The sequence below is a fragment of the Rhinolophus sinicus genome, chromosome 14 (genome assembly GCF_057876585.1).
Source record: "Rhinolophus sinicus isolate RSI-liver-muscle chromosome 14, RSI-T2T, whole genome shotgun sequence".
NCBI lineage: Eukaryota > Metazoa > Chordata > Mammalia > Chiroptera > Rhinolophidae > Rhinolophus > Rhinolophus sinicus.
In genome coordinates this window covers 188,847,819-188,873,892 of record NC_142514.1, presented here as the reverse complement: position 1 = coordinate 188,873,892, position 26,074 = coordinate 188,847,819, and the positions used below count along the sequence as shown (strand labels likewise).

The window sequence follows — 26,074 nt, the reverse complement described above, 5'->3', positions numbered from 1 at the left end:
CTGCTCCTGTCCCCAGGCTCAGGGGTCCCCACCGGGGCCAGGCTGAGTAGGTTCCGTTCTGGCCCTCACAGCCTTTGCTCCGTGGCCACCTGGCTCTGGGCCTCGGTGTCCCTTCTGATGCCCCCCATGCCTCTCTATCCCCACTGCAATGAGCACATTAAGTCCTGGGACCAGAACCATGCCTGGCGAGGGTGGCGTCCCTCTGGTAGAGGCCATTGTCTCCATCACACAGACGGGGATCTAGAACCCACCATCCCACAGAGCCACATTCTAGAGCTCAGGGGCCAGGACCCCTCCCCAATTCTCAAAACCCCCAGTGGGAGAGGCAGGAGAGGGAGACGCTGTCCTCTCCATGCTCCTTTTTTGGGAACCGAGGACGATGCGACAGCACTTCTGAGGAGGCTCGGTCCACAGGTTGCTTTGAGCACCGTTCCTGGACCGAAGAGGTAAGGGCTCCTCCACGGGGTCCCTTTACTCACTGCTCCTTGCCCAGCTGGCCATGCCCAGGATCCTGTGGGTGGGAGGAACCTGGCCCTCTAGAGCCCCTTGGGCCAGTGAGCGCTGGTCAGTAAGGGCCCGAGGACATAGCTCGTGGGTCAGATGCCCCTTGTCCTTGGGTAGGTGAGCGCGAGGCAAACTCACGAGTTTAAGCAGAAGCTTCTCTTAAGTCTCGGTCTCAGCTTGAGACCCACTGAGCAGGCTGTGGCTGGCAGTTTGCCCATCAGTGGGGGGAAAAGCAGGGATGGGGGTGAAGGGCTGGAGCCTCCCAGCACTGGGTCACCCTCTTGTCCCTGGACAGACCTGGTCATGGCAGAGGAGATATGGGTGGGCACCTGGAGGCCCCATCGCCCCCGGGGGCCCATCATGGCTCTCTACAGCAGCCCTGGACCCAAGTACCTGATTCCACCTACCACAGGTCAGTGCCTGTGAGCCCAGGAGGGGGCTGGGTGGGGGGGGACAGGAGCCAGGTATTGGGTGGGGCGGCCTGGGCTGGATGAGTGGTCCTGGGGCTCATCCCTGTCTCCCTCTGGGGTCAATAGGGTGGGGAGAAGGTTGGGGGTCTGGCTCGAGGCTGCTCAGAGGCCCCTCCCTACAGGCTTTGTGAAGCACACACCCACCAAGCTGCGAGCTCCTGCCTACAGTTTCCGAGGGGCCCCCATGCTCTTAGCAGAGAACTGCTCCCCGGGGCCTCGCTACAGTGTGAACCCCAAAATACTGAGAACCGGCAAGGACCTCGGCCCCGCCTTCTCCATCCTGGGGCGCTACAGCACCAAGACCACACTAACCCCTGGCCCCGGTGAGTGACAGTGGCCCAGCCTCCGCCAAGCCACCCTGCTGGTGGCCACTTCATGTCCATGACCAAGGGTAGGAGTGAGCGACATGTCCTCGTCCTCATCCTCGTGAGAAAGATGAGCTGCTGACCCAGGACAGACTCTGAGCCATCTCAACCCAGCTGGGACCTGGGTCACACTCGGCCCCAGTCCCTGCCCCAGGCCTAGGTCAGCACTTCCACCCTGGGCACTCCGACCAATCCGTCACTGTCCGTGTTGGGGCCCAGAGGCCCCACACCTACAATGTTGGGGGGTCCTCTTTGAGCCCCTTGAGCTGGGCCGGGCACCTGCAGGGATGGTCCTGGCTCTCCCAGCACCCCCTCTCCTCCTTCCCCCAGGAGAATACTTTCCAGAGAAATCTGTCAGGCACGTATTTGACTCAGCACCCAGCCACTCCATTTCTGCACGGACCAAGGCCTTCCGAGTGGACAGCACCCCAGGTCCACAGGAACCCCAACAGCCCGCAGCCAATGGGTCAGGGTTAGGGGGGCGGGGGGCGGACGGAGCTGGGGCAGCCTGACAGCCGGTCTCCTGGAAGCGGAGACTCAGTGCCCTCCTTCCCGCAGGCCCCACCGCCTACATGCTCCCGGTGGTGCTGGGGCCACACACGGTGGGCAAAGTGTCCCAGCCTTCCTTCTCCATCAAGGGCCGCAGCAAGCTGGGCCACTTCAGTGACGACCTGCACAAGGCAAGGGCGCCCAGCCAGGGCACAGCTACCCCCCACGGCCACTTGGCCCTCCCCCCAGAACCCAGGACCGCAGCCTGACTCCACCCTCCTGAAGCCCCGCAGCATGCGGGCATCTGGGTGCCTGCCACGTGCCATGTGCCCGGATCACGCTCCAGTGCCCAGCAGACTTGAGCAGGGGAGGGCAAGTAGCAGTTACATGGGTGCTTGCAGAAGACGAGGAGGAGAAAAGTGAGCTGTGCGGTTTCTGGGGGCAGGGCTCCGGCCGCAGACAGAGCCAGTGCTGAGGCTGAGGTGGGCGTGTGCCCGGGAGCTTGAAGAGCACAGCTGACCCACCGTCCAGCACAGCCCACGGCCCTCGGGCCCCTGGCAGTGTCCCTGCTGGAAGGGGTCTCTGTCACACACAGAAGGGATGAGCCCAGGGCTGGCACATGCTGGGGTGGCACTGCCACAGTAAGGTTGAGGTAGGGGGCCCCACTGCGCTGGGGTCAGCCCCACGGTGACTGTTTGGAGACAGAAGGGACCCGACACACAGATGCAGTGACTCAGGACCTGAAACCCACTGTCCAACGCTGGCCCTTTGCCCTCTGGTCACACGGCCTGCCGGCAGAGCCTGTCTGAGCCTCTCTTGCCTCCCAGACCCCAGGTCCCGCAGCCTACCGTCAGACCGACATGCAAGTGACCAAGTTCAAGGCTCCACAGTATACCATCGCGGGCCGAGTGGAGCCCCCGGGGGACAAGACCCTCAAGCCAGGACCAGGAGCCCACAGCCCTGAGAAGGTCTGGGAAAAGCTGGGCCCAGAGGGGTGGGCGGGGCTGCCGCCTGCAAGGCTCACAGTGCCTGGCCCTGTTTCCCCCCTGGCAGGCTCTGCGTGCCCACACACCAGTGACAGTTAATGCTCCTGAGCCCTCACCACGTGCCAGGCTCTGTGTTCAACCTGGCAGTGTGGCCTTCATGCTGGTCATGGCTGGGGGTTCAGGAGGGACAGTAAAACCACCATCAGCAACTGCAGGCAGTGAGGGCAGAGCCTGGGTGGGGCCAGGCTGCCCACTCTTCTCACGGCCTCTCCTCTCCTAGGTGACAATGACCAAGCCCTGCGCCCCCATCGTCACCTTTGGCATCAAACATTCCGACTATATGACACCCTTGGTCGTAGACGTGGAATAGCCCTGGTCCCAACCCGACCATCACCCTGATCCTTTCCTGGGCTGTGGGCTGGGCCAGCCTGGCCCCGCAGGGCAGAGCATGCTCGTTTGGAGAATTGTGAAGTTATTTTTTCTATGCTCCTTTCCCATTTGCTAATCTTGTTTCCTTGCCCACATACTTAATAAATCATGATTCCATTAGAAATGGGTTTGTCCTGGGGGGGAGCATCAAGCTTTTCGAGAGGCCCCCACAGGCTGCAGTGCAGCCATTGGGTCCCATCCTGGCTTCCAGGGCCAGTGGCCTGAGAAGACGCCCTCCTGCCCTCTAAGTCTGGGAGCAGACTCCAAAGACGACCACACCTGCTCCTGTCCCTGCCACGCACTGTCTCCGTGTGACTGTCTCCCCCTACCGAGAGGTGGGGGTCTGTGTCACTCCCCTTGAATCTGGGCTAGGGCCTGTGGCCACCCCAAATCGATGCGTCATGACTTCTGAGGCCAGGGTATACAACACACAAAGGAGACAGCCTCTCCAGGACACCCCCAACCTTGTTCACCGTCACAGCAGCAGCCACACCCGCAGCATCCAGGCCCTCGGCTCACAGTGGCATTCACCTTCAGGTGATGGCAGCCCAGCCCTGTGGCCCAAGATGAGGCCTTGACATCATAGAGCAGGAACAGCTGTTCCTGCCGTGCTTAGCTCAGGTTCCAACCAACCAAGAGAGACATAAATCACTACTGCCACTTTAAACGACTAGGTTTTAAGGTGAGCTGTTCTACATCCCAGATTACAAAGGAGGACATGGGCACCAGAGGTGGTGTCTGAGCTGGGCCTGAGGGGCCTTTCTAGATGCTGCCCCGAACTCCAAGGTCAGGCCTTGACATGTAGTCTGGTTTCAGCTCAGCGTTGGGGAGAGGTCGCTCAGCGTGGGTGGCCATGTCTGTGGCCCATGGGATTGCCAGCAGTGCTACTGAGTCAGCAGCTCACATTCGATCTGTTTAATCCCTGAGGAGATGCTTCTGGTGTCCCCACCGGAGTTACAGAAGCCTGGGCAGAGAAAGGTGAGCCTGGGACTGCCCACAGAAGGGGTGCCGGGACCGGGAAGACCAGACAGCGGAGCAAGCAGTGTCTAGCCCATAAGTGCCCACAGCCAGTCCGTGGACCGGGACTCCAAAGCTCCCTGAAGCCCCCACGGGAACAAGAACATCAAAGATTTCGTGTTTGCTTCCTGGCGAAGCTGTTTATTCCAATCTTGCTTTATGGGGTAGAGCCTGGCAGTCTGTCCTCACTTGACAGGCTGGCCCCAGGTCCTTTTCTGTTTTACTGGTCTCATGGGTCAGTGTTACCAACCGTACTGATCCACAGGCCTAGGTGCCAAGTGTACAGGGCTTGAGTGGGAGGGTGATGGCCTGTGGGACACAGCTGACATGCGGCATCAGTCGCCACGCCCCCCTCATGGAATTCATCCTAACACCATGAGAGTGAGAAAAAGTTAGAAAGGAACTGACACCCAGGCCGCCAAATGGCTGCAGAGTTGTGGAGACGGATGTGGACGTCTCAGAGAGGTGGCAGAAACCACTTCCGAAGGTCAGTCTGCACCAGCAGGGCCAGTGGGCAGTGCGGCCAGAGCACCCTGCTGTCAGGACACGAGGTGAGCCCGGGAGGGGGTCAGGCGTGTGACTGCCTGCGGTGACCAGCTGTACACATGGGCAGCAGCTTCCAGCTTGGTAAACAGTGAACAAGTCCCCGTGATGAGCATTGACACGAGACGAGCAGAGGAAAAAGCCAAAGCTGGGGTGCGCAGGGCCACTGGGAAACGAGGCAGGACCTTGGGGGCTGCACCGTGGCAGGGGCAGCCATGCCCCAGACACAGCGGCATCTAAGCCAACCTCGGTGACAAGAACCACGCTGGACGGGTGGGGACAGATAGGACAGAGCCCTCAGGAGTTAACAAGGGGGCCCTCCTTCCCCGGGGGCTGAGGGCCAGGGCACGACGGCAACCATGTGAGAATGGGTCGGGCCTGCAGAGCAGGAACAGGGAGCAGCAGTGTCCAGGGCGGAGGCCAGAGCCAGACGGGGGGTGGCAGGAGCTGACAGGCACCAGGCTGTGGCCACATGTAGGGCGATGGTGCGGGTGGGTGGACAGTGAGCCAGTCGTCCTCAGGAAGGGGCGTGACTGGGAAGGCAGAAGACAGGGACAAGGGCAGAGCTGACGGGGACCCCTTTTCTAACACGTTTTCATGTCAAGAGTGCTGGGTTCTCACTGTGGGGTGAGAAGCGACTGGCCTGGCTGGGCCTGTGGTTTGCTTTGTGTGAGCTGGGGGCTGGCCATGTGGGCAGTAAGGGAAAGGGGAGCAGGGTGGGCATGTGCAGGAGCTGGGGACGAGGGAGTGGGTCAGAGCTCCTGCACAGCGAGGGGACACTCGCTGTGGGAGGAAACTGACCAGTGACCCTGAAAAAGTGACCTCTGGGTCCCATGAGGAGGGTCCGTGCAGGGAAGCTCCCTCCCTGCCCCTGCCTGACTGAAGTGCCAGATGGGCCCGTTTCTGCAGCCCTTCTCGCCTGGAACTACATCTTTGGTGCTGGAGAGATCCTAAATCCTGACACAGCGTGAGTTTCGGCTCACGGATACACGGCCGTGACATCCAGAAGGATGCGGGTCCAGTGCCTCCAGCCATGACTGCAGCCGCTCCTTCGTCCACACCCGTCCTTCCCCGAAGGTCTGGCTTCAGGCAGAGGCCTGGCGGTGTGCCCGTGCTCGGCTGCCCGAGCCAGGAGTAACTGCCACCCCTGGGCTGAAGACTCTTGGTTGGAGGAGATGGCACTGAGTACAGACCCACAGACACCCGCTTCCTGTGTCAGGTCCAGGCACCTCGGACACCAGACGTGGCCTTACCAGACAAGGATGACCGGACAGAGGAGCCTTGAGACATCAAGGCCAAGGGCCTGTAAAGGGCTGCTGGCCCCAAGCGGCTGTGTCCAGGACGTCCAGCTGTTCTGTTCAGGCACGGTTCTGCCAGTGCCTCTCACACCTGGGCCCTTGCACACATGGGACCAGGCAACACAGCTGAGTCAGAGGCAGCCGTGGGCTCCCGGCCACACAGGAAGAAGATACCTAAGCCACGGTCATCATTTCAAAGGAGTATTTTGTAGGCAGGTCCTCTGGAGCCCAGGACACCAGGTGGGGAAGACCTTGGTTGCCTGGGCACCCGCAGAAACCAGCGCCCACTGGCTCACGTCCTTGCCCTGGACAGCAGGTACGAAAGGATGAAGAACAGCACGACCAGGCCCAAGGCCATGCCGCACAGCAGCTTTCGATTGTCTCGCCCAGACCGCGCCATTGTGGAAAAGCGCTTCACGCTGCCTGTGAGCAGGCCTGTCACGCTCATGAAATCCGAGTCCTGCGGGAGGAATCCCAGCTTGGTCACACAGGCGCTGCCTCCATGACCTGCTGTGGGCGTGGGGTGGGGGCTAGAGCAGGCAGAACAGGGCAGAGCTGCCCACGACATTCATACACGTCGCAGACCCTTACCATGCCATCCAGGTACCGGTTCTGGTCCTCAGCATCTCTATCAATGTCCAGGGCCAGCTGGTCAGGACAGAAGGGGCAGGGTGAGGCCAGGGCAGACATACGGGACAGCACCTGACCCTCGACAAGACTAGCAGACGCTGCCAACAACCCTGCCACCACCAGAAGTCAGGTCCAGGTGTCACCTGGTCCTCACACAGGTGACCGCTGCCATGGATGGGACAGAAGGACGGGAAGCACATTTAACCCTTTCAGGGCTCTACCCTCCCTCTGATCCCACTAGAGTGCCAGGTGGAGGAGGAAGAGGCCACTACTGACCGATTTGAGCCTGGTGACTTTGGAGGCCAGGCTGTCGGCTATCCTCTTGTTCTCCCGGTCTAGAATCTCCTCCACAGCGCCGGAGCTCTGAGCTGAAAGGAGAGAGAGGCTGAGGGGTACATCCACCCATGAGCCCTTGACCCTGTACATTGGCCCTTCGTGACCTCAGTGCTCCCACTATGATCCCATCTGGCCAAGTGTCACGTCTGGGGGAACAGGGTCCACCAGTTTGTTGAGCAGGCCCAGTTGTAACCCAGGGTCTGGTGCAAGGACATCGCACACAAGACAGGCTGCATGACTGTGTGTGACCACCTGTTGTGTGAGCGCATGGCCTGAGCACATGTCCAGGCCGGGACCGGCAGGTACCCCCAAAGTGTACAACCACAAACAATTCAGTGAAACTGGCACTTTGGGGTACCGTGACACAATCTGTACCATCCATCCACGGATGTCACCAATGGTGTACATGGGACCTGTTTTACGAGATAAACAGTAAACTGGTGTGGATGTAGGACAGATATGAGAGGCACCCAGGCGGCAGCAGGAAGGTCCCTGCAGGGGACACCTGTGAACTGTGTCCTGGTGCGGTGACAAGTAACCAGAGAGCCGACATCTGAGCAATGCTGCCCAAAACAGACCCCAAGGGCAGGGATGACATTTGATCACGGCTGCGACCCACACAGGGCGTGGTATGGCAGACGCGGAGTGTGGTGCCTCCTGAGACCTGCCAGTGACTAGGGCTGGGCCAGAGGATTCGCAATTACCGTCACATCAGGTGCGGAAGCAACCGGCACCACGCTTAAGAGTGTAAACTTGCCGTGGGACGGAAGCCTCCACGGGATCCCTCTAATGGGGGAGCAGCCCTAGGAATCACTGACGTGTAGACGCCTAAGGAAAGGGTGTCACGTCCCACCAGCCACTTCGCGTTCACTAGCTCCTAATGACCAAACAGCTCAGCAAAGCCGGCGCCAGCATCAAGCTGATGGGGTTCCCTGCGGGCCGACGGAGCGTCCAGGGCCCGTCACCACGGCGCCTGCTTACGCCCTCCCGCCACGCAGCCTCCACTCGGGGGCTGGCCTCCGGACCGTGTGACGGGTGGGGACCGTGGCCTTCGGGACCCCGCAGCTGCGCGGTGAGGATGGGCGGGAACACGCGCAGGGCCCCAGCGACCCCTCAAGGGGCGGCGGGGCGGCGCCGGCTGAAGCCTGGTCGGCCCGGACCTGGCTCCGCCCGCAAGCAGGGTCTCCCCGCCGAAACTACCCAGCCGGCCGGGCTCTTGCTGGCAGCGGCGTCCATGACGGCCGGGCCCGCCGCCACCGGCTCCACTCTCCCGCGCTCACCCCGAGCCCAGTCCGCCATCGTGCGCGGCTCCGGCCCCGGGCTCCGTCAACGCATCCGCCACAGGCTCCAGCGACGTGGCAGTCACGGGAAAGGGCTTCCGGCCCCGCCCCTTGCGCTCGGGCCCGCCGCTTCCGGCTGAGGTCCGGACCGCGGGGCCGTGCGGTGGGAGCAGAAGTGGCCTGCCTTGCGGACGGGGCGGTCAGTGTGTTCCATGCTAGGGTGTTGACATACACTTGTCACTCTCGCCAAAGGCTGCATCGGGTCCCAAATGGCCCTTACCCAGGCGAGAGAGGGTCGGCGAAGTCCGGACGGGAGCCGACCCCGCCCGCTGCTGTGCGGTTAAGTCGCAGGTTCGTTGCGAGTCCCGGCCCCAGTTAATGCTGGAGGGACGCGGCGGAGATCGGTGCCCGCAACGAGCGAGCTCCGCAGGAGACGCAGGGGTGAAGCGCTCAGAAAAGACGGTGAAGCGAGTGAGGGGTGGGGTGGAAGTGGCGGGGACGTGTGGCCGGTAGGAGCTTCCCGCTTTTGCACGCGGGCGTTGCTGACAAAGGGCCTGGCGCAACCTGGATGCCCAACAAAGACTTGATGCAGGAGTCACCCACTGAATAAATCATTTGCTGTCATTAGTCCTGACAAACCATTGAAATGGGAATTTTTATCACCTGTGCTTTTCAAAAGAGGAAACAGTACAGGCCAGGCAGTGTGTCCCGATTACACACTTGGGAAGTCGCGCCGCGCCGCACGTGATCAGGCTCTGCCTTCATCCTGACCTCCCCACAATCCTTTCTCCCCCCCCCACGGCCATTCTCCACCTTTCAAGTGGCTGCTCCTTCTGCCTTGAACCACCTTCCTCCACGTCCTTTCCTGGCTCACTTCTTATCGTCCGGTGTCAGAAAAAATGCCACTGCAGAGCCCTCTGCAGCGCAACCCCGCAGCCCAGACAGATCCCTTCTCAGCAAACCCCCCGACCCCCGCTGTTTCTTGTTTGTAATAAGTCAGACCCAAGTCCCTTTTTTTTTTTACATTCATCTAAATCCACTTTCTCAGATATAAATCAGGCTCTTGGGGCACCAATTCGCCCTGTGGATTCACAGCTAACATATTGACGCATACGTGGAGTTTTTACAAAACCTTCAACAGTCACATAAACCTCAGACTAGCTGGCGCCAGAGAACTGATGACCGGAACTCCTAAAATGTCTTTGTAACTCCAGCTCCAACCAATCATAAGATACCCCGGAACTGATAACGTATTGAAGACCTCCTACCCGGTATTTCACCCTCTAAAACCAGTTGCCAATAAGCGGACGGGGAGTTCGGGTTCTTCCGGCGTAAGCTGCTGGTTCTCCATTGCACAGCGGTCTACAATAAACGCTTCCTTCACTGCACCCCAGTGTCAGTGTAATTGGCTACCGGCAGCGCAGGGTGCGCAAACTGCTCGGTTACAACCAGACCCCTTTCTTTTTTAAACCACAGCACCGCGACTGCCTAAAGTCGTCTCGTTTGTCCGTTCTTTTCTTGGCTGTCCTTGACTTTTGGAACGTAAGCTCCACGAAGACAGGGACGTGTGGGTCCTGTTTACCCACATCCCAGCGCCTCGCATGCAGTAGGCACTCAAACACTTAACAAACCAAGGGGTCACAGGGCTGCAAAGGCCTTTTCACCTCGGCTTTCCCCCGACATCGCATTCGTGCTAGGGCTCCACAGGGGCGTTGTTGTGCGTGTGGTGGGGGTTTGGGGACTGCGGTCCTCTCCTGCCGGGAATTCCGGCCCAAGAAGCGGGAGTAGTCACTAGGCCCCAAATTCCAAAGACCACCGAGACGGAGCTTGAAGCCCGTGCTGTCCCGGGGGCAAAGCCTGCAAGCTGCAAGTCCCACCACCGTCAGGTGCACGCAGCCCCGGACCCGCCCCGCGGCGCCGCGCACGCCTGTCCCAGCATCCCCCGCGCGAGCTCCGCTCCGCCCCGCGGCGCCGCGCACGCCCGTCCCGGCGACCCCCACGCATCGAGTCTGGGTGAGGCGGTCGGAGTCCGGTCCGGAACCGCGGAGCGTGGCCCCTCCCTCCTTCCCGGCGCCGCGTGCCGGGGGCGCCATGGATCCCGGTGCGGTTGCGGATGCCGTGGAGACGGGGAAGGAGAACGTAATTATGGAGGCCCTGCGCACGTACAACCGGGAGGTGAGCGGAGCCGTGGACGTGGGACGTGCGAGGAGGCGGGGGGCAGGGTGGGGCACGCGCGTGGCCGGCAGAGGGTGCGTGAGTGTGGGAGGGAGCGCGGAGGGGAGCGGCGCCGAGTGGCGAGGAGTTGCTGGGGGAGGGGCGGGGTGCGCGCCTGGGGAGCCGGTGTGTAGGGGTGGGGCTCCTTTGCGGAGTGGTGCCTGCGGCCTCGGGGCCCCCTCCGGGGAACCCGGGCCCTGCCCCTGTGCACCTGTGCGCCCTGAGTCTTTGGGTCTTTCTGCAGAATTCCCAGAGCTTCACGTTTGATGATGCCCAACAGGAGGACAGGAAGGTGGGTGCTGACCGAGGGTGAAGGAGCAGGGACGGGCGGTCCCTGGCCGAGACGCCTGGTGCAGCCACTCTTCCCTCTACCCACAGAGACTGGCGGAGCTGCTGGTTTTGGGCCTGGAGCAGGGCTTGCCACTCTCCCGCCGCGTCACTTGGCTGCAGAGCATCCGCATCCTGTCCAGGGACCGCAGCTGCCTGGACCCCTTCACCAGCCGCCAGAGCCTGCAGGCCCTGGCCTGCTATGCTGGCATCTCCAGCTCCGCGGGGTCAGCCCCTGAGGCCCTGAACATGGACATTGTCCTCGAGGCCCTCAAGTGTCTGTGCAACCTGGTGCTCAGTAGCCCGGTGGCACAGGTTTTGGCAGCAGAGGCCCGCCTGGTGGTGAGCCTGGCGGAGCGCGTGGGGCTGCACGGGGAGAGCGGCGTCCCGCACGACGTCCAGTTCTTTGACTTGCGCCTCCTCTTCCTGTTGACGGCGCTGCGTGCTGACGTTCGCCAGCAGCTGTTTCAGGAGCTGCGGGGTGTGCGTCTACTGACAAATGCGCTGGAGCTGACGCTGGGGGTGACCCCCAAAGACAGCGCCCCGGAGCCCCTTCCTCCCCAGGAGACAGAGCGGGCCATGGAGATCCTCAAGGTGCTTTTCAACATCACGTTTGACTCCGTTAAGAGGGAGGTGGACCAGGTGAGTTGACCTGATGTGGTTGGTCCTCGCGTAACGGTGCTGGGGAGTCATCCTGCCTTGTCAACGGGTGTCTGACAGAGGGAGGAGGGAGGAGGCAAGGAGACACCAGTTCTGGGGCCTCGAGGAGGGTTTCTGAAGGACGTGGAGGGCAGGGCTCCTACAGCCTGGCAGGAGGGCTGTGGTGAGAGGGTACAGGTGACTCCTGCCACCAGAGTGCACGTGGGGCTGGGACACAGTGGGATGCACTCCCAAGGGGATGTATTGCTCTTCCTGGGTGGCGGGGGCGTCCACTCAACGAGATGCACATCACTACACGTGGTCCTGGAGTGGGGCAGACACCACGCCAGCTGGCAGCAGTGGGACAGCTGTGGCTCTCTGTCACAGGAACCTTTCTCTTTGTCAGGAAGATGCTGCCCTTTACCGACACCTGGGGACCCTCCTGCGGCACTGTGTGATGGTGGCTGCTGCTGGAGACCGCACGGAGGAGTTCCATGGGTGAGCGTGGGGCCTGTCATCACAGGAGGGAAGTGTGCTCACCAGTGTAGAAGGTAGTGTAGATGGGGTTCCCAGCCCAGCCCGTGGACCGGTCACCACCCTGCAGAATCTTCCATCTGAGTGGGACTAGACATCAGTGTGTTTCTAGAGAGCCCGTCACTTGCAATATGTACTAGGATAAGAACCGTGAGTGTGGACAGGAAAGTGCCACTGGACCTTGGGTAGTGGCAGTGGGTGGCATTGTATCTATAGGGTGACGTGGTTCCTCACCGCCATTTTGGGTGCCCTGTGCATAGGCAGACCCTGGTTTCCCAGAGATTGCCTATGATGTTTTAGCGCAGACAGGGGGTGGCAGGTGGGGCATCTGCAATGAGTGCTTCCCTTCTTGGGGCCCTACCCCACTGGGTAGGAGTGCCCGAGATCAGTGCCTCCTTCAGCCTTGGCCCCTGGTGCTGCTCCTTAGGTTCATGTTGTGTGGAGCCCGGCAGGGTACACCAAGGGTTGTGCCTGTGCTAGGGGACTGGATTTAGCAGGCCCCCTGCCCCCGTCTGTCCCCAGCCACACAGTGAACCTCTTGGGGAACTTGCCCCTCCAGTGTCTGGACGTCCTCCTCACCCTGGAACCGCAGGAAGGATCCCTGGAGTTCCTGGGCGTGAACATGGATGTGATCCGTGTCCTCCTCAGCTTCCTGGAGAAGCGTCTGCACCAGGTGGGCAGGGGGACCTGCTGTGGGGGCTGCCTATTGGCTCTGGCTTCCCAAGCAGCTGTAGCCACAGCTTTTGTGAAGTCCACACTGGTGAATGGAGATGGGCTCAGTGCCGTGGTTTGGGCCCCCGGCCTCACGGGTCCAACCGGGCAGGAAGCCAGGCCCTTTGCCCTGAGAAGCACACATGCCGGGAGGTTCACTGTGCAGCTTCCCGTGAAGCGTCTTCAGTCGACCAGAGTACTTATTTCTCAGATCTGTGGGGGGCTCCCTCCTGAGAGGTCCTGAGAAGCCCCCCAGCCCCTGCTTGGGACCCCAGACTCTTAGTGTCACTGCACAGGAATTCCTCAGGGATCGGCGTCAGCTGTCCTGTGACCCACAGGTGCTTGCATTTGAGCATAGTGGCCTGCAGGGGCTCTCAGCAGCCCTCTGGGAGCTCGCAGATGTGCACGCCGCACAGCACAGACCCTCGGGAACCCACACTCACGTGCATGGTGGGCTGGGCAGTGTGCCCGGCAGTGGACACACTAGCCATGACCATCCATTCCTAGCACTACCGCTGCTGGTGCTGGGATCCAGGGAGGTAACCAGGGAAGGCCGGGAGCTCCCTGGTCTCTGTCCATGACAGCCACAGAGAGCGATTTTGTTCTCATGTCTTTAGCCACCACTTTCTGAGGGCCACTTGAGTGCTCCGTTTGAAACGCTGTTTCCCCACAGTGCTGGTTGACGAATGAGGAAGTTAGGCTCAGCGCAGTCGTTTGTCCCATCACAGCACAGAGGTGGCCGTCTGGGTTGGGTTCCAGCCCAGTCCCTGGAGGCTCAGCGGGCACTCACTGCCCGCTGTTGGCCCCCAAGCTGCCTGTGAGCAGCGGGGCCTTGTCCCGACTGCCTCCTGTTGGGAGGGCCCACGTCACGTGGTGGAGCAGCGCACAGCTGCCCGACAGCCCGCCAGGGGCATAGCCCGTTGACCAAGGCCCCTCTGCAGACGCACAGGCTGAAGGAGCGCGTGGCCCCCGTGCTGAGCGTGCTGACCGAGTGTGCCCGCCTGCACCGCCCCGCCCGCAAGTTCCTGAAGGCCCAGGTATGGCAGCGGCCGCGCTGGGCCCTGGTCGCCCTGGTGGGGACGTCCTGGCTGCCCTGGCCCAGGCTGAGGGCGGCTGTGTCCCCAGGTGCTGCCCCCACTGAGGGACGTGAGGACGCGGCCGGAGGTGGGCGAGCTGCTGCGGAACAAGCTGGTGCGCCTCATGACACACCTGGACACTGACGTGAAGAGGGTGGCGGCAGAGTTCCTGTTTGTCCTCTGCTCCGAGAGTGGTGAGTGTGGGGCCTGCCCGGCCAAGCGCTGTCCCCCGCCCCCCACCCCCAGCTTGTTTGCACACTGATCACCACCACACCCTCAGTGCCCCGCTTCGTCAAGTACACGGGCTACGGAAACGCCGCCGGCCTCCTGGCTGCCCGGGGACTCATGGCAGGGGGCCGGCCTCCAGGCCAGTACTCGGAGGACGAGGACACGGACACAGACGAGTACAAGGAAGCCAAGGCCAGGTGTGTGCCCCACCCTCGGGTTCCCCTCAGTCCCCCTGCTCACGGCCACCTGGACCCGGGGAGGGGGGGCAGTGTGACTAGGGGCGAGGCCTTTGGGAGTCTGGCACTGTTCCCAAGTGACGTGGGTCCTGACACACGATGTTTCCTGGAGAACAGGCCAAAGGGGCCGTGCCAGCTGGGGGACTAGGTGGCCCGGGTGTCAGGAGCTGATTAATTGCTGCTCCGGGATGGGGTTTCTTCCCCGTCACCTCCCTACTCTCTCTCAGGAGAATGAGTTTCTGGCCGGTCTGGGCACAAGCAGGAGATGTGGGCTTGCACCTACCTCAGGCAACCCCTGCTGTCATAGAGAGCCACTAATGTGTTCCCCATGCCCTTCCCGGGAAGCAGCATAAACCCGGTGACCGGGAGGGTGGAAGAGAAGCCGCCCAACCCCATGGCGGGCATGACGGACGAGCAGAAGGAGCACGAGGCCATGAGGCTGGTGAACATGCTTGACAAGCTTTCCAGGTGCGTGCTGAGCCTAGAGGAACGCCCAGGCCACAGTCGGGGTGGAGGGCAGTGTTGGGTCCATTTTACAGATGGAAGTTGAGGCCCAGAGAAGAGACGGTGTCACGTCTCATAGCTCCGAGGTAGCAGTTAGGCTTCAGGCCTGATGGACAAGTTCCCACCCAGGCTTCCCCAGGGAACGGGAGCAGCCAGGGTGAGCAGGACTCCTGCCCCAGCACACCTTTCCCTGCAGGCACAGAGTCATCCAGCCCATGGGCATGAGTCCCCGGGGACAGCTTACATCCCTGCAGGACGCTGTGTGCGAGAGCCTACAGGGGCAGGTCTGCTCGGACCCCGACTCGGACCCCGACTGAGGATAGTCACTCTTCTGCTGCCCCTTCAGCACCGGTGCTGTCCATGGTGCCGTGACCTGGGCGCCACAGTCCCCTCCAGCTTGGAGATCCTTTCTCTTTGTCCCAAAATTTTGTTCATGATTCCCTCTGGTCCAATTTCTTGTCTCGGGGACTGCGAGGGTCTTTCCTGCTATCACTCTGGGAACTCGGCCTCAAGTCCCACAAATGAAGTAGTTTCTTTGATGTGAGCTGCCGCCTGAGGGCAAGCCTTAGTGGGACTCGTGAGCATGTGTGCACACAGGCACAGGCCCACACATGCATGGTTGTCACGCTGGCCAAGAGCCAGCCGTTCGGGCAAGCGCTGCACTTCCTGGGGTAGAAGCTGCTGGGACTTCCCATGCTGCTGTCAGAAACACAAGTCATGTGCTGCCCCCACAGAGCTCAGGGCCGGAGTCCTCACCTGATGTGATGGGTGAAAAGGCGTCCGTGCGACCGTAGCCCTGTATTTATCACATCCCACAAGGCGGCACGGAGACACCGTCCTGTGGCAGCTTCGGGCAGCAGTGTGTGTGAATGTGTGCAAGGTACCAAGTAAAGCACATGAGGAAGTGGGAACTGGTTTCGTTCTTCACAGAATTGACCGCTTGCCAGGTCGCCACTCGCCCTATTCTCAATCTGCTCGTGCTGAGCTCCAGCCCAGGGCCCCACGCAGGAGGGAGGCGTGCTCGCAGGGCGGGGGGCCAGCCCGGGTGCTGCCGCAATACTGCAGTGGGGACAAGGACGCAGGCAAAAACCTGCTGGAAGGGCCTGGAGCCTCTGAGTTTCTCGGGGAAGTTAATGTGAACGTCATGGGAGGAGAGTGGACAGGACCTGACCCTCTGTGAGGGGCTGGGGGCTCTTAGCCCAACTCCAGGGCACAGCGGGGACAGATGTTCAGTCCTCGGGTTGTTCCAGTGGAGGGAAACACGTACCCCTAGAGACCCCTTTCCACAGTCAGTTTCAACATTTGGATCTCCTCTGAGGAGACAAAAAGGAAGAGCTGCCCAGTTTCTACATTAAAGTTTACTTTGTGCCAGAGTGAAGGACAAACTTACTCTAATGAAAAACAGCTGACTGAGGAGAGTGGCGGGCTGGCAACCCTAGTGCCCTGCGTGGGACCCGGAACCACACGGGCTGAGCCCAACCTTCAGGTGGGGACCTGGGCACAGGGAAGGCAGTGCAGTCCGAGTGTCACCATCACAAGCTGGGTGGAGAGTCAAATGGCAGACGGGCAGCTGTCCCTGACAGCCCTGCGTGTCAGCACAGCTCACGGCCAGCTGTACACTGTCCTGCAGCATGGGGTCTGTGCAGAAATGGGTGGTGACTCCCATGTCCCCACTGGTGCAGGGGCAGCCATCACCCTATTTGTCGCTCCCAGTGACCTGGAACACAAAGAAGTTACCCAAACACCTGGCTGGCCGCAGACCTCGGCCTGGGCTCCAACTGTGTCCTAAAGCTGTTGCTGCGGAGCCATTACGATGACAAGGCTACCTGGGGCCTCGATTAAGCAGCCAGTCCAGGTGTGCCACCCTTACTCTTGGGTAGCCGCTCTTTACAGTGTAAACCAAACGAGAAATGAGCACAGGTCGAATCCTATAGAACGACGTCCAAAAATCCTTAGGGGCTGTCAGAGCCAGGAGGACCCCCCGCCCCTGAACAGGCTGCCCGGGGTAGTGGGACAACTGCCCTTCAGGAGCTCCGTGCTACACGGGGGGACATGGCCCTCATGCCAAGGCAGGAGCCACATCTTGGGAAACTGCATTTTATCGCTTCACATGCCTGTGGGCTGGAAAACTACAGCTACCAGGCTCTGTTTTTTGGTTCTACCCTCGGTCAGAGGCTAACACTGACGACTCCTAAGCTCTACTCATGTGGGCTCCAGGCCACGCGGGCACAGCACTGCAGCCCCTGGAGCTGTGGCGCCCCGCCTCCACCTCAGCCTGAGCGGTGGGGGCCACTCCACTTTGGGGAAAAGGCCACTGCAGAGGCGGGGGCACAGGCTGCCGGGACGCATCCCTGCCCTGCCACTTGTGAGCATGCTCAGCGTCACTGCCTCCATCTGAGTGGGGGCAGGATGCCTGCACAGGCCTGGCAGCTGGTGCCAGCCATGACCGGGCCATGGGGCAGTGAAGAGGGTGGCCCCTCGGGGACCCTGCTCCGTGGTCTGTACCTTCCCAGTTTCCCGCCGGACAAGATCCTTCATCTCTTCCGTCCAGCCCAGCAGCTCCACCAGCCTCTCCACGCTGTGAACCAGGTCCCCCAGCTGGACCACGTCCCTGCTGCGAGGACGCCAGGCCAAGGGCCCCACCATGTCCCGGTTCATGAGCAGTCTGGGCACTGAGCTCCGCACGGCCTCAGACAAACTGGCAAAAGGCTCCACCTGGAAAACTGACCAGACGTGAGGGGTGCATGTCCCCTTCCAACCCCCTCAGGACACTGCGTGCTGGAGGCTGAGGCCTCGGAGGGACAGCGTACACTGACGGGGAGACCTTGGGTCACTGAAAAGCCACTTCATGTCCTCCAGGCTCCCAGCTCTGGGCCTTCCTGGATCCCACGTCTGGTGTGACCGAGGCCCCAGGCCGAGTGGACCAAACCTGCCCGCTAGGCTTGTCCGCCTCGGGAAATGAACCCTGTCCTCGCAGCTGCTCGGGGCACAGACCTGGATCTCTCCAGGCTGCACCTTCACACACACCCGGCTTCTTGGGAGCAAAAATTAATATAAGACCTGGTGTGTGTCTATATATATATATATATATATATATATATATATATGTAATAAAGATCTAGTTTTATAGTAAAATAAGACCAGGTCTTATATTAATTTTTGCTCCAAAAGACACATTAGACCTGATGGTCCGGCTAGGTCTTATTTTTGGGGAAATATGGTATATCCCTGGTCCCACCCCTTCAAGTTTATCACTGCTGCCAGCAGGCAGTTGGTCTGACCTGAGTGGCCTGCCTCCCCCTTCACGGTGCCACGCCCCTTGCCGCCTCACTTCCCCAAAGCGACAGCACCTCCAAAGCCAAGTGTCCCCCCTTCTCTCATCCCGCTGCTCCCAGGCCTGGAAGCCTGTGTCCTTGCAGCTGAATGCACTCATCCTCCAGGGGGAGGCCCCGGGGTGCCCCCAGCCCCCTGCCCCTGTGCCTCCTCCTCGCCTGCACACACTGCATGCAGCCCCGCCTCCCCAGCCACCCGCAAACCTGCAGGGAGGTCCCCAGGATGAGCAGCAGGTCGGCGGTGGGGAAGTCAACTACATGCAGCAAGAACCTCTCGGGCAGCGACTCCCCAAAGAACACGATGTCGGGCTTCATGATGCCGCCGCAAACTGGGCAGCAGGGGACCCGGTCACCCAGCACGTCAGCCTGGGGGACACAGGACATGGGCCCGAGGAAGAGATCACAACCCACTGCAAAGGCAAAGGCAAACACCACCCCACCGCCCACCCCCGCAGCTGCGAGGGGGTGTGATCGCCCGAGTACATAACTACATAAGGAGGCAGCCCCGGCAGTTCTCGACTTCCACAACTGTCACACGGCCCCCCGTTTGGGGAGGACTACATGCTTTATGGTCCCAACCTGTGACGTGCTGGAAAAGGCAAAACTAAGGGGACGGTGACAGCATCAGTGGTTGCCAGGGGCCGGGGGAGGGTGTGAATGGGGTTCACTGACTCATGGACAGTCTCCTTTCGGGGTGAAGTACTGTTTTGAATTCAAAGCGTTGGCTGCACTGCTCTGTGGATGCACTAAATAAACTCCACTGACTTGTACACTGAGACGGTGAATTCCGTGTTAGGTGGATTTTACCTCAGTCAGAAACAAACGACATGGTCCTGTGCCACATCGATATTTCAGTGTCGACTTTAAGATTTTCAGCTCCATCCTTTCACACTTGGAGAAGCCCATCCTACACAGGTACCCAGAGGAGGGTGGGGGCCTAAGTGTGTCTCATCTCTGTGTCAGTTCACAGTGAAAATTACAAACATCCAAAAATACCTCACGACAGGTGATGGCTATTACATGTCGTATCTGCAGTTTCTAAAGCCTAGGCAGAGCTGCAGTTATCGACAAGAGAGCCAGGAACATTTGCTCAGGAACAAAGCGAGTTGTAGAACCTTAAGCTTAATAATCCCATTACTGAAAAATAATTGTAACTGTGTGTGGGTGTGGGTGTGGGTACGTAGATGTGTGTGTTCATACACACATCGTTTTTTTAAGGCACAGAACGTACACCAAACTGCGAAAAGTAGACTATAGGAATTGGCTGAAGAGAGATTCATTTTTCCCTACGTATTTTTCTAGGGCCTTAATTTTTTACAAGCATGTGTCACATCTCTAATTTCAAAATAGAGGGAAGCATTTTCACACTGTTACCGTTCCCTTGTCTGTACGACAGTGCTTAGAAACAAGCACTTTTCCAGACTACTCACGCCGCGAAGTGTGCCAACTCACCCAGAAGTCCTCCCCTGGGGCTGTTCTTCGGCAGACGATGCAGGTGGCAGAGGCAAAGGACCCGTGAGCTTCAACCAGCTTGGAGGCCGGGATGCCAGACGCTGCAAGTCAAACCAACACTGAGTGCTGCTGCTTTCAGGTGGACACACGACCCTAAACAGCACGCCTGGGCTTGTGAGGCACCCAGGGGGAGTGACAGCCCTCCCTGGGGGCCGGCTGGCCCTGCCTCCATCACCTACGGATGATGCCTCCTGACCAGAAGCAGAGGGGTGACGGCTCCCAGAAGGAGGCAGGTCACAGCTAAAACAAGGCCTGTCAAAACAGCACAGTAAACATCTGGTATAAGTCCAGATACAATTTCATCCAATACCTAGGAAAGCATTTTCTATTCTACAGACACCAAGTAAAGATGAGAAAATGATATAAATACATTTCCAGAAATTGGGGGAAACAGACAAAAGATAACTGAAGGTATGTCACCACATACGCAAGTTAGGCCAGCTCTGAAGAGCTGTGGCTAAGCAGCCCCGACCCTGGCAGAGGCAGCTGCCCTACGTCCACACACGCTACAGCCTCCAGCCAGACGCCCCTGTCCTCCCACAGGGCTGCCCCATCTCCAGGAGAAGACTATCCCCATGGGGGCTCCCCAGATGGAGAACGCTGGCAAGGAAGCACTTTCCTGGGAGGAGGGGCGGGGGGGGACTCCTTTTTCCACAGCACCGCACATGTGCAGCCTGGGCAAGCTGTGGGTTTGCAGGGTCGGCTGCCAGCACCTGTCAGTGTCACTGCATGTGCCGCTTGGAGATGCAGAGCCGGAGCTCAGCACCCTGGGTCACCTGTGTGGCACCATGCGATCACCGTGGTGGTCACACACTGAGTTTGCTAATGTTAAGGACTTAGCAGTGACCTTTGTGTGACAATGACATCGCAGTCATATGTCAAAAGTCTGTCTTCCAGAGCTACACACTGGTGTATTTATAGTAAGAGTGTAAGGTGAGGAATTTGCTTCAAAATCTTCTGGGGATGAGAGAGAAGATGGAGGAGGACACAGATGACGACGTGAAGTGCATTACTTATCTTTACTTCTGTGAGCTTGAAAACCCCCACAACACAATTTGTAAAAAATAAGTCGTCATATCCGATGAGCAAAACTCGAAGCTGCTGCTGTCAGCCTCGGTCCCGTCCAGAACTCAGCCGGCAGGTCGCCGGCAGGCACGCTGGTCAACGGGTCCACCAGCGCAGTCCCGACAGGCCCCTCGGGCACTGAGTGACACTGGGTCAGGAACAAGGCAGGGCTAGTTGGCTCAGAGCCCTACCAAGGATGGGGAAGCAGCCCGGGCTCCCGAGCTCCCCGCAGGGCCATGGGGCCGCACAGGCTCACCTCTCTCGAGCCCATCGATGTTCTGTGTGTACAGCCGCAGAAGCTGCCCCTTGTCGTGCAGCAGTCGCAGGAAGTAGTGAGTGACGTTGGGCCTGTGGTTCCCAGGGTACAGCTTCTTGGCCAGAGACAAGAATGGCTTGGGGTTGTACAAGAAGAAGGAGAGCTCAAAAATGGCCTCTGGGTAGGGGACGTCGTACTGATGGAGGTTGCTGTAGCGGCCGCTGCCTGGTGACCTGCAGAGAGAAGCCAAACGCTCTGAGCCCTTCAGAGGAGTCACGCGAGGGCAGCGAGGGCAGCGTGGGGACCGCAGGGCACCTGAAGTCGGGAATGCCGCTGGGCGTGCTGATGCCAGCCCCCACCATGACCACCACCCTCTGGCAGGCTCTGGCTCGGATCAACTCTGCTATGTCCTGCAGAGAAAGCTTCTCCTTCTTACTGCTGCCACCATTTCCAAGGATCCCAGAGACACCCGCAGAGAAAGCTATGGGCCTTCTGCCACCTGTAAAATGGACAGAAAAAGGAGAGTGGCCAGGTAACCGATGACAACCACATTCAGGCTAGTCTCGAGCATGAGACTGTCTGCCCGCCCCCACCCCACCACTGAGAATGACCACACACTTACCTACGTTCCCCAAATGACCACCTTTCCCATCACAAATGACATGCGCTAAAACAGAAAGCAGTCTTAACTCAGAAATCCAGCCTTATTTGGGAGGAAAAAACTCGCGTTAACGGGAAATGTGAGAACACAGAAAGCATCATTTCCTAACCCTGTGACCAAGGGCTCAGGCTAGAGCCAGGAGCTACCTTCGTGGGTGCTGCGGAGCAGTACACACTGTCACACCTGGGACGTGACAAGTGTGCAGTGACATCTGATCAAACTTAAATGTCTCAGGCTTTACCCCAAATATGATCAGGATGAAAAGCGGGGTCTAGAGACCATCTCGGAAAGAAACATCCACACCCGACAGCTAGGGGTTCACACTGCTGCAGATGTCCACGTTCGCAGCCAGTGTGAAGGCTGCTCAGATTGCAGCCACACAAGCCACATGGCCAGGGAAAGGCGGTGGGAGATTGCAGGTCAGCGCACTCTCCACAAACTTCTAGGCTTTGCAGGTCACCTCCAGAAGGCAGGAGCTGACACTCACAAGGGTCACTGTCAAGTATGAAGCAGTCCTCCCCAGGAAGAGGGAACTCACATACTAACAAGCCACAGGCTTCAGTGAGGCTTCTGGAAAGCAATCGGAAGGAAACAAAGCAGCGCAGGTAACACTAGGTCTGGAGCAGCACATGCAAAGGTCCCACTGAAGTTCACTCACACGGGCCTGGAAGGGCCCCCCGTTTCCCGTCTGCTCTCAGAAGGCGCTGCATGATGCCTTCACCTCCTGGCAGCATGCTGGCGACTCACCCAGAGTTCGGGACTGCCAGCCCACCGCACAGGGCACCCTCTCACACACCAGGGGCTGCCCGCCACCACATCTGTTCTTCTGGGAGATGGTCCTTGTTAACTACCCCAGGACATCTGTGACTGTGATACAGAGACCCCTCTACCCTGACAGGAAAAGAGATGCCACAAACTGAATTGATGACCTTCCCCAAATTATGAATGTAAAGTGAACACAGACATAAAACAGGCCCCCGAATGTTCCCTGAACTCACCTGCGATATGTGCAAGAAATGAGCCCCTGAATGGCCATCCTGAGGTACCTGTCAGGACAATTTGGACTAATCTTCTAGGAGAGTGACCCTAACGCTCTGTTTGCTCTGTGTCCTTTGTGTTCTTCTCCTGCTCCTTACAAAACCAACTATAAAAGCTCTTCATAGACCGACCGACTTGACACCTAAAGCTCTGCTCCCCACAGCATGTCCCACTCCTGGGACAGCACCAAGCCCCACTTCTCCCTTCCTCCTCTCAGCCAGACAGGACTCCTGGTTCCTGTGGGTACCCTCCACCTGGAAAAACCTTTCTCCACCTCAGCATGTCCAAATCTCCCAGAGTCAAGGCCAGGGTCAAACACCTCCTCCTTCATGAGGCCCCTGCTGAGCCCCCGTAAGAGTCACTTCCCCTCCTCTGCAAGGTGGCAGGACTGGCTCCCAGCTCCTTTTGGGGTCCTCCTTCCCTCCATGCATGGCTGCCTCTCACACTCCTCTGGGGTCTGTGACGGTGCAGTCCAAGGACCCACTTGCTACCCACAGTCCACGCGCAAGCTTCTGCTGCCACACAAAGCATCGTCTTGGTTTTACAAAGCACAGAGCTGTGAAGGGTGCATCCCGAGGAAGACGGCCGTGCCAGGGGAGGTGCATGAGCAGGAGCAGGGCCCTGGCCTGCTGCCTGTCTCAGGTCACTCCACACCGAGTCTCAGTTGCCAACGCCAAAAGCAAGGAACAGACCATCTCAAGTCTGGAGCTTGACCTCCCAGCAGCATGTACAGAACACACAGGCAGCAGGCGGCGTGCCCTCCGCCATGTCCTGCAGAGGCCATGCACGTGGCTCTGAGTGGGAAGGTGGGCACCAAGGACTTTGCAGAGTACCTGCCACGGGAGCTCTTCTGAGCACAAGCCCGTGACATCTGAAAGGGGCTTACTGACGGGAACAGGTCAGCGGGGCAGGAAGCAAAGGCAACGCTCTGACCCCAAACATAGCAATGAACTGAGCGCCTCACACAGCATGAAAACATCCACTCACCGGAGTGCCTCCAAAGTGCAAGTGATTATGAGAAATACAGAAGGGACGAGGGGAACCTGTGATCACGTGATTTGTAATGAATACGTATTTTGGTTTTTGTCCCCAAAACCCAATTTCCTGAGAGAAATGGCAGCATCTTTTGTTACAGTATTTGGTCTTTGCCCTTAGTTCCTGAAATTGCTTCAGAGCCAAGAAGGTGAGATGGGTGTCTCCTTGTTCATAACAAGCCCCTTTCAACCACACCTGAGTTTATATTAATGAGGAGACTTTTGGAAATCCCCTAAGGATGTGGATTGGTCGCCAGGGGAACGAACCGTGATTATAGGGTTGCAGCCTCCCTAAAAATCCAAAAGGAGGGGGCTCAGAGAGCTTCCAGGTTGGGGAGCTAGAAAGAAAGCATCCATGTGTCAGGCCCCAGGGCCCAAACTCCATGGGGACTAAAGCTCCTTTGTTAGGGACCCTTCCAGACCTTGGCCTGTGTATCTCTTCACCTGGCCGTTCATTCGTAGGCTTTAAAATCCTTTGCAATAAACTGGAAATCTAGTAAGTAAACTGGTTTCCTGAGTTTCGTGAGTCACTCTAGCTAATTAATCGAATCTGAGGAGGGGGTCATGGGAACCTCTGATTTATAGCCAGTCAATCAGAAGCAGAGGTGACAACCTGGATTGGCATCTGAAGTGGGGGCAGTTTGTGGGACTGAGACTTGAACTGCGGGGGACATCTGGTGAGTGTCTGTGGAAAACTGGAGAACTGCTTGGTGGTGCTGAACAGAAGCCCACCTGTCATAGAGGTGATTACCACTGTGAGTGCGTACTGAGTGCAAGGTGTTACCAGGACAGCTGACATACACTTCACCTCCACATAAATGTTTGTCACTGAAAAACACACGCACAGAATTTTACCAAAATATAATTTTGGTAATATATATTCCAGAGTCAGAATTTTACCTTGAGTCTAGAATATACTCAAGAAGTGTGACTTAAAGTCTACATGGTACATGGACTACGAGTTACTGGGCATTCAGGGACCCAGAGGAGCAAGCATGGGTGCTGCCTGAGGAAGGCAAAAGGGATGATTTCATACAACAATTCTAATATCCGAAATCAAAGGGCAGAAACTCCAACTGCAGAAAGCCCGTGCAAGCGGCCTGCCCCTCGACGCCTGAGCCGCCTGTTTTGGGGAGAGTAGCAGCAAGGGTCTGGTTCATGGTAGTCAACAGTGTCCTGAGCTGCACCTGGCGGCCCAGGTCACTGTCCCACCGTCACAACTCCCTGCAGGCTCTGATGCTGAAGCAGCTGCACAGAGGCAGCTGTCTGTCCAGCCCCCCACTGCCCTCAACACCGAGAACAGTGTGAAACAGAACAGGTAGAGGTTTCCTGGATGAGCAAAAGCCTCCTTCGTGTCACCTTATTAAACTTCTCACCAATACTTTTAGGAGCTGTGTAAGATGGCATCACGTGACTGTACCATTTTCTTAACTATTCATCCAGCATTGGGCATTTCAATTAGTTTCCTAACAACTACAGGCCTTAAGATTTGTCCATGTGTAGGTTCAGTTCCCAGACCAGGGTTCCAAAATATACAATTACTGTGTAGAAGATGCAGACAAACGCTGCTGGAGGCACCGACAGCACAACCGTTATAGGGGACAATGAAAATGTATGTATCTTTAGACCTAGGAGTTCCAGTGCTAGGAATTTATCCAAACAGTGAGCTACCGACAAAGCAATTCACCATGGCATTATTTGTAATGACTGACGATTAGAAACTATTTCAATAAGAGAATAAAGACATTATGAAATGGAAATAATGGAATGCTACGGTTCAGGGCAAACTATTGATAAAGTATTTGTTGTGAAATAGCAGTAACTCCAAGACATTCTGTGAAGTACAAATGCCAGGTACACGACAGAATCTAAGGGCGGGAGGTATCAGCAGAGACACTTAAGCGATGCTGTACCCGCCTAAAGTGCCCATGAGGAGACCCGACAAACCAACGCCACACGGGCCGCCCGCAGACCCGGGAGCCCCGCGAACCGACCTGACGTTCCAAGGTTCTCCCGGAGCCCCGCCCACCGCGCCCGGGCAGCCGCACAGCCGCGCTCGCCCGCCCGGCCTGGGACACCCGCCACTTCGGCGGCCCGTCTCCGCCCCCCGCCCCGCCCGGATAAACCGAGGCAGGCGGGCCCAGGCCCGCTCACCTCCCGGGCCCCAGAGCCTGAGGGCGCGAACGGCAGGCCGACCCCACAGCGCCATGTTCGCCGCCACCTGCTCGCGGCGCCGTCCCTGAGGGTCACGTGCCAGCCCCGCCCCGCGCGTCCCGGGAGCGGCAGACGCCCGGCGGAGGCGGCTCCCGCGTCTGCAGAGCGCCCGCCTTCCCCCGGCGGCCTGGGGCCTGCATTTGGCC

The 26,074-nt window shown here is 58.9% G+C and overlaps 4 protein-coding genes across 10 annotated transcripts; 2 read left to right on the top strand and 2 right to left on the bottom strand.

Moving 5' to 3' along the window:
* The first annotated feature begins 16 nt into the window (after window positions 1-16).
* Window positions 17-3,946, top strand: CIMAP1A (ciliary microtubule associated protein 1A). Of its 2 annotated transcripts, XM_019719467.3 has the most exons (6): window positions 17-916; window positions 1,097-1,297; window positions 1,670-1,771; window positions 1,898-2,019; window positions 2,656-2,796; window positions 3,095-3,946. In XM_019719467.3, the coding sequence occupies exons 1-6, from the start codon at window positions 808-810 to the stop codon at window positions 3,182-3,184; spliced, it is 765 nt and encodes a 254-aa protein (XP_019575026.2). In that variant the 5' UTR covers window positions 17-807; the 3' UTR covers window positions 3,185-3,946. The 2 variants fall into 2 exon arrangements, with proteins under 2 accessions (XP_019575026.2, XP_019575027.2); XM_019719468.3 differs by lacking the exon at window positions 2,656-2,796.
* Window positions 3,947-4,373: 427 nt separating this feature from the next.
* BET1L (Bet1 golgi vesicular membrane trafficking protein like) lies at window positions 4,374-8,589 on the bottom strand. 2 transcript variants are annotated; one of them, XM_074337051.2, is made up of 4 exons: window positions 8,228-8,589; window positions 7,008-7,099; window positions 6,693-6,749; window positions 4,374-6,561 (listed from the first exon to the last, which is right to left on the bottom strand). In XM_074337051.2, the coding sequence occupies exons 1-4, from the start codon at window positions 8,364-8,366 to the stop codon at window positions 6,394-6,396; spliced, it is 456 nt and encodes a 151-aa protein (XP_074193152.1). In that variant the 5' UTR covers window positions 8,367-8,589; the 3' UTR covers window positions 4,374-6,393. The 2 variants fall into 2 exon arrangements, with proteins under 2 accessions (XP_074193152.1, XP_019575037.1); XM_019719478.3 differs by having other exon boundaries at window positions 6,290-6,561; window positions 8,348-8,569.
* Window positions 8,590-10,287: 1,698 nt separating this feature from the next.
* RIC8A (RIC8 guanine nucleotide exchange factor A) lies at window positions 10,288-15,727 on the top strand. The gene is made up of 10 exons (XM_019719469.3): window positions 10,288-10,522; window positions 10,806-10,853; window positions 10,940-11,530; window positions 11,934-12,025; window positions 12,584-12,734; window positions 13,714-13,809; window positions 13,898-14,042; window positions 14,129-14,273; window positions 14,661-14,780; window positions 15,013-15,727. Exons 1-10 carry the CDS (start codon window positions 10,439-10,441, stop codon window positions 15,131-15,133), a joined length of 1,593 nt encoding a protein of 530 aa, XP_019575028.1. The 5' UTR covers window positions 10,288-10,438; the 3' UTR covers window positions 15,134-15,727.
* A 428-nt stretch (window positions 15,728-16,155) lies between these two features.
* Window positions 16,156-25,998, bottom strand: SIRT3 (sirtuin 3). Of its 5 annotated transcripts, none has more exons than XM_019719472.3 (8): window positions 25,869-25,988; window positions 21,604-21,648; window positions 21,297-21,480; window positions 20,982-21,214; window positions 19,601-19,701; window positions 18,353-18,514; window positions 17,322-17,531; window positions 16,156-16,533 (listed from the first exon to the last, which is right to left on the bottom strand). In XM_019719472.3, exons 1-8 carry the CDS (start codon window positions 25,921-25,923, stop codon window positions 16,513-16,515), a joined length of 1,011 nt encoding a protein of 336 aa, XP_019575031.1. In that variant the 5' UTR covers window positions 25,924-25,988; the 3' UTR covers window positions 16,156-16,512. The 5 variants fall into 5 exon arrangements, with proteins under 5 accessions (XP_019575031.1, XP_088645973.1, XP_019575032.1 ...); XM_088789847.1 differs by lacking the exon at window positions 25,869-25,988 and adding an exon at window positions 22,641-22,726; XM_019719473.3 differs by lacking the exon at window positions 21,604-21,648 and having other exon boundaries at window positions 25,869-25,998.
* Between the last annotated feature and the right edge of the window lie 76 nt (window positions 25,999-26,074).

What these genes read in the sequence shown, in the direction of transcription:
- CIMAP1A (XM_019719467.3), top strand. Translation starts at nt 808, where the DNA reads ATGGCAGAGGAGATATGGGTGGGCACCTGGAGGCCCCATCGCCCCCGG. An exon ending in CCTGATTCCACCTACCACAG is followed by an intron (nt 917 to 1,096) that starts GTCAGTGCCTGT and finishes CCCTCCCTACAG; the next exon opens with GCTTTGTGAAGCACACACCC. An exon ending in TCAGTGACGACCTGCACAAG is followed by an intron (nt 2,020 to 2,655) that starts GCAAGGGCGCCC and finishes CTTGCCTCCCAG; the next exon opens with ACCCCAGGTCCCGCAGCCTA.
- BET1L (XM_074337051.2), bottom strand. Translation starts at nt 8,366, where the DNA reads ATGGCGGACTGGGCTCGGGGTGAGCGCGGGAGAGTGGAGCCGGTGGCG. An exon ending in AAGTCACCAGGCTCAAATCG is followed by an intron (nt 6,750 to 7,007) that starts GTCAGTAGTGGC and finishes TGTCCTGACCAG; the next exon opens with CTGGCCCTGGACATTGATAG. An exon ending in ACCGGTACCTGGATGGCATG is followed by an intron (nt 6,562 to 6,692) that starts GTAAGGGTCTGC and finishes TTCCTCCCGCAG; the next exon opens with GACTCGGATTTCATGAGCGT.
- RIC8A (XM_019719469.3), top strand. Translation starts at nt 10,439, where the DNA reads ATGGATCCCGGTGCGGTTGCGGATGCCGTGGAGACGGGGAAGGAGAAC. An exon ending in TGGAGAAGCGTCTGCACCAG is followed by an intron (nt 12,735 to 13,713) that starts GTGGGCAGGGGG and finishes GCCCCTCTGCAG; the next exon opens with ACGCACAGGCTGAAGGAGCG. An exon ending in ATGCTTGACAAGCTTTCCAG is followed by an intron (nt 14,781 to 15,012) that starts GTGCGTGCTGAG and finishes CTTTCCCTGCAG; the next exon opens with GCACAGAGTCATCCAGCCCA.
- SIRT3 (XM_019719472.3), bottom strand. Translation starts at nt 25,923, where the DNA reads ATGGCGCTGTGGGGTCGGCCTGCCGTTCGCGCCCTCAGGCTCTGGGGC. An exon ending in CCCCAGGGGAGGACTTCTGG is followed by an intron (nt 18,515 to 19,600) that starts GTGAGTTGGCAC and finishes TGTGTCCCCCAG; the next exon opens with GCTGACGTGCTGGGTGACCG. An exon ending in TCCGGCGGGAAACTGGGAAG is followed by an intron (nt 16,534 to 17,321) that starts GTACAGACCACG and finishes TTTGTGTTCCAG; the next exon opens with GTCACTGGGAGCGACAAATA.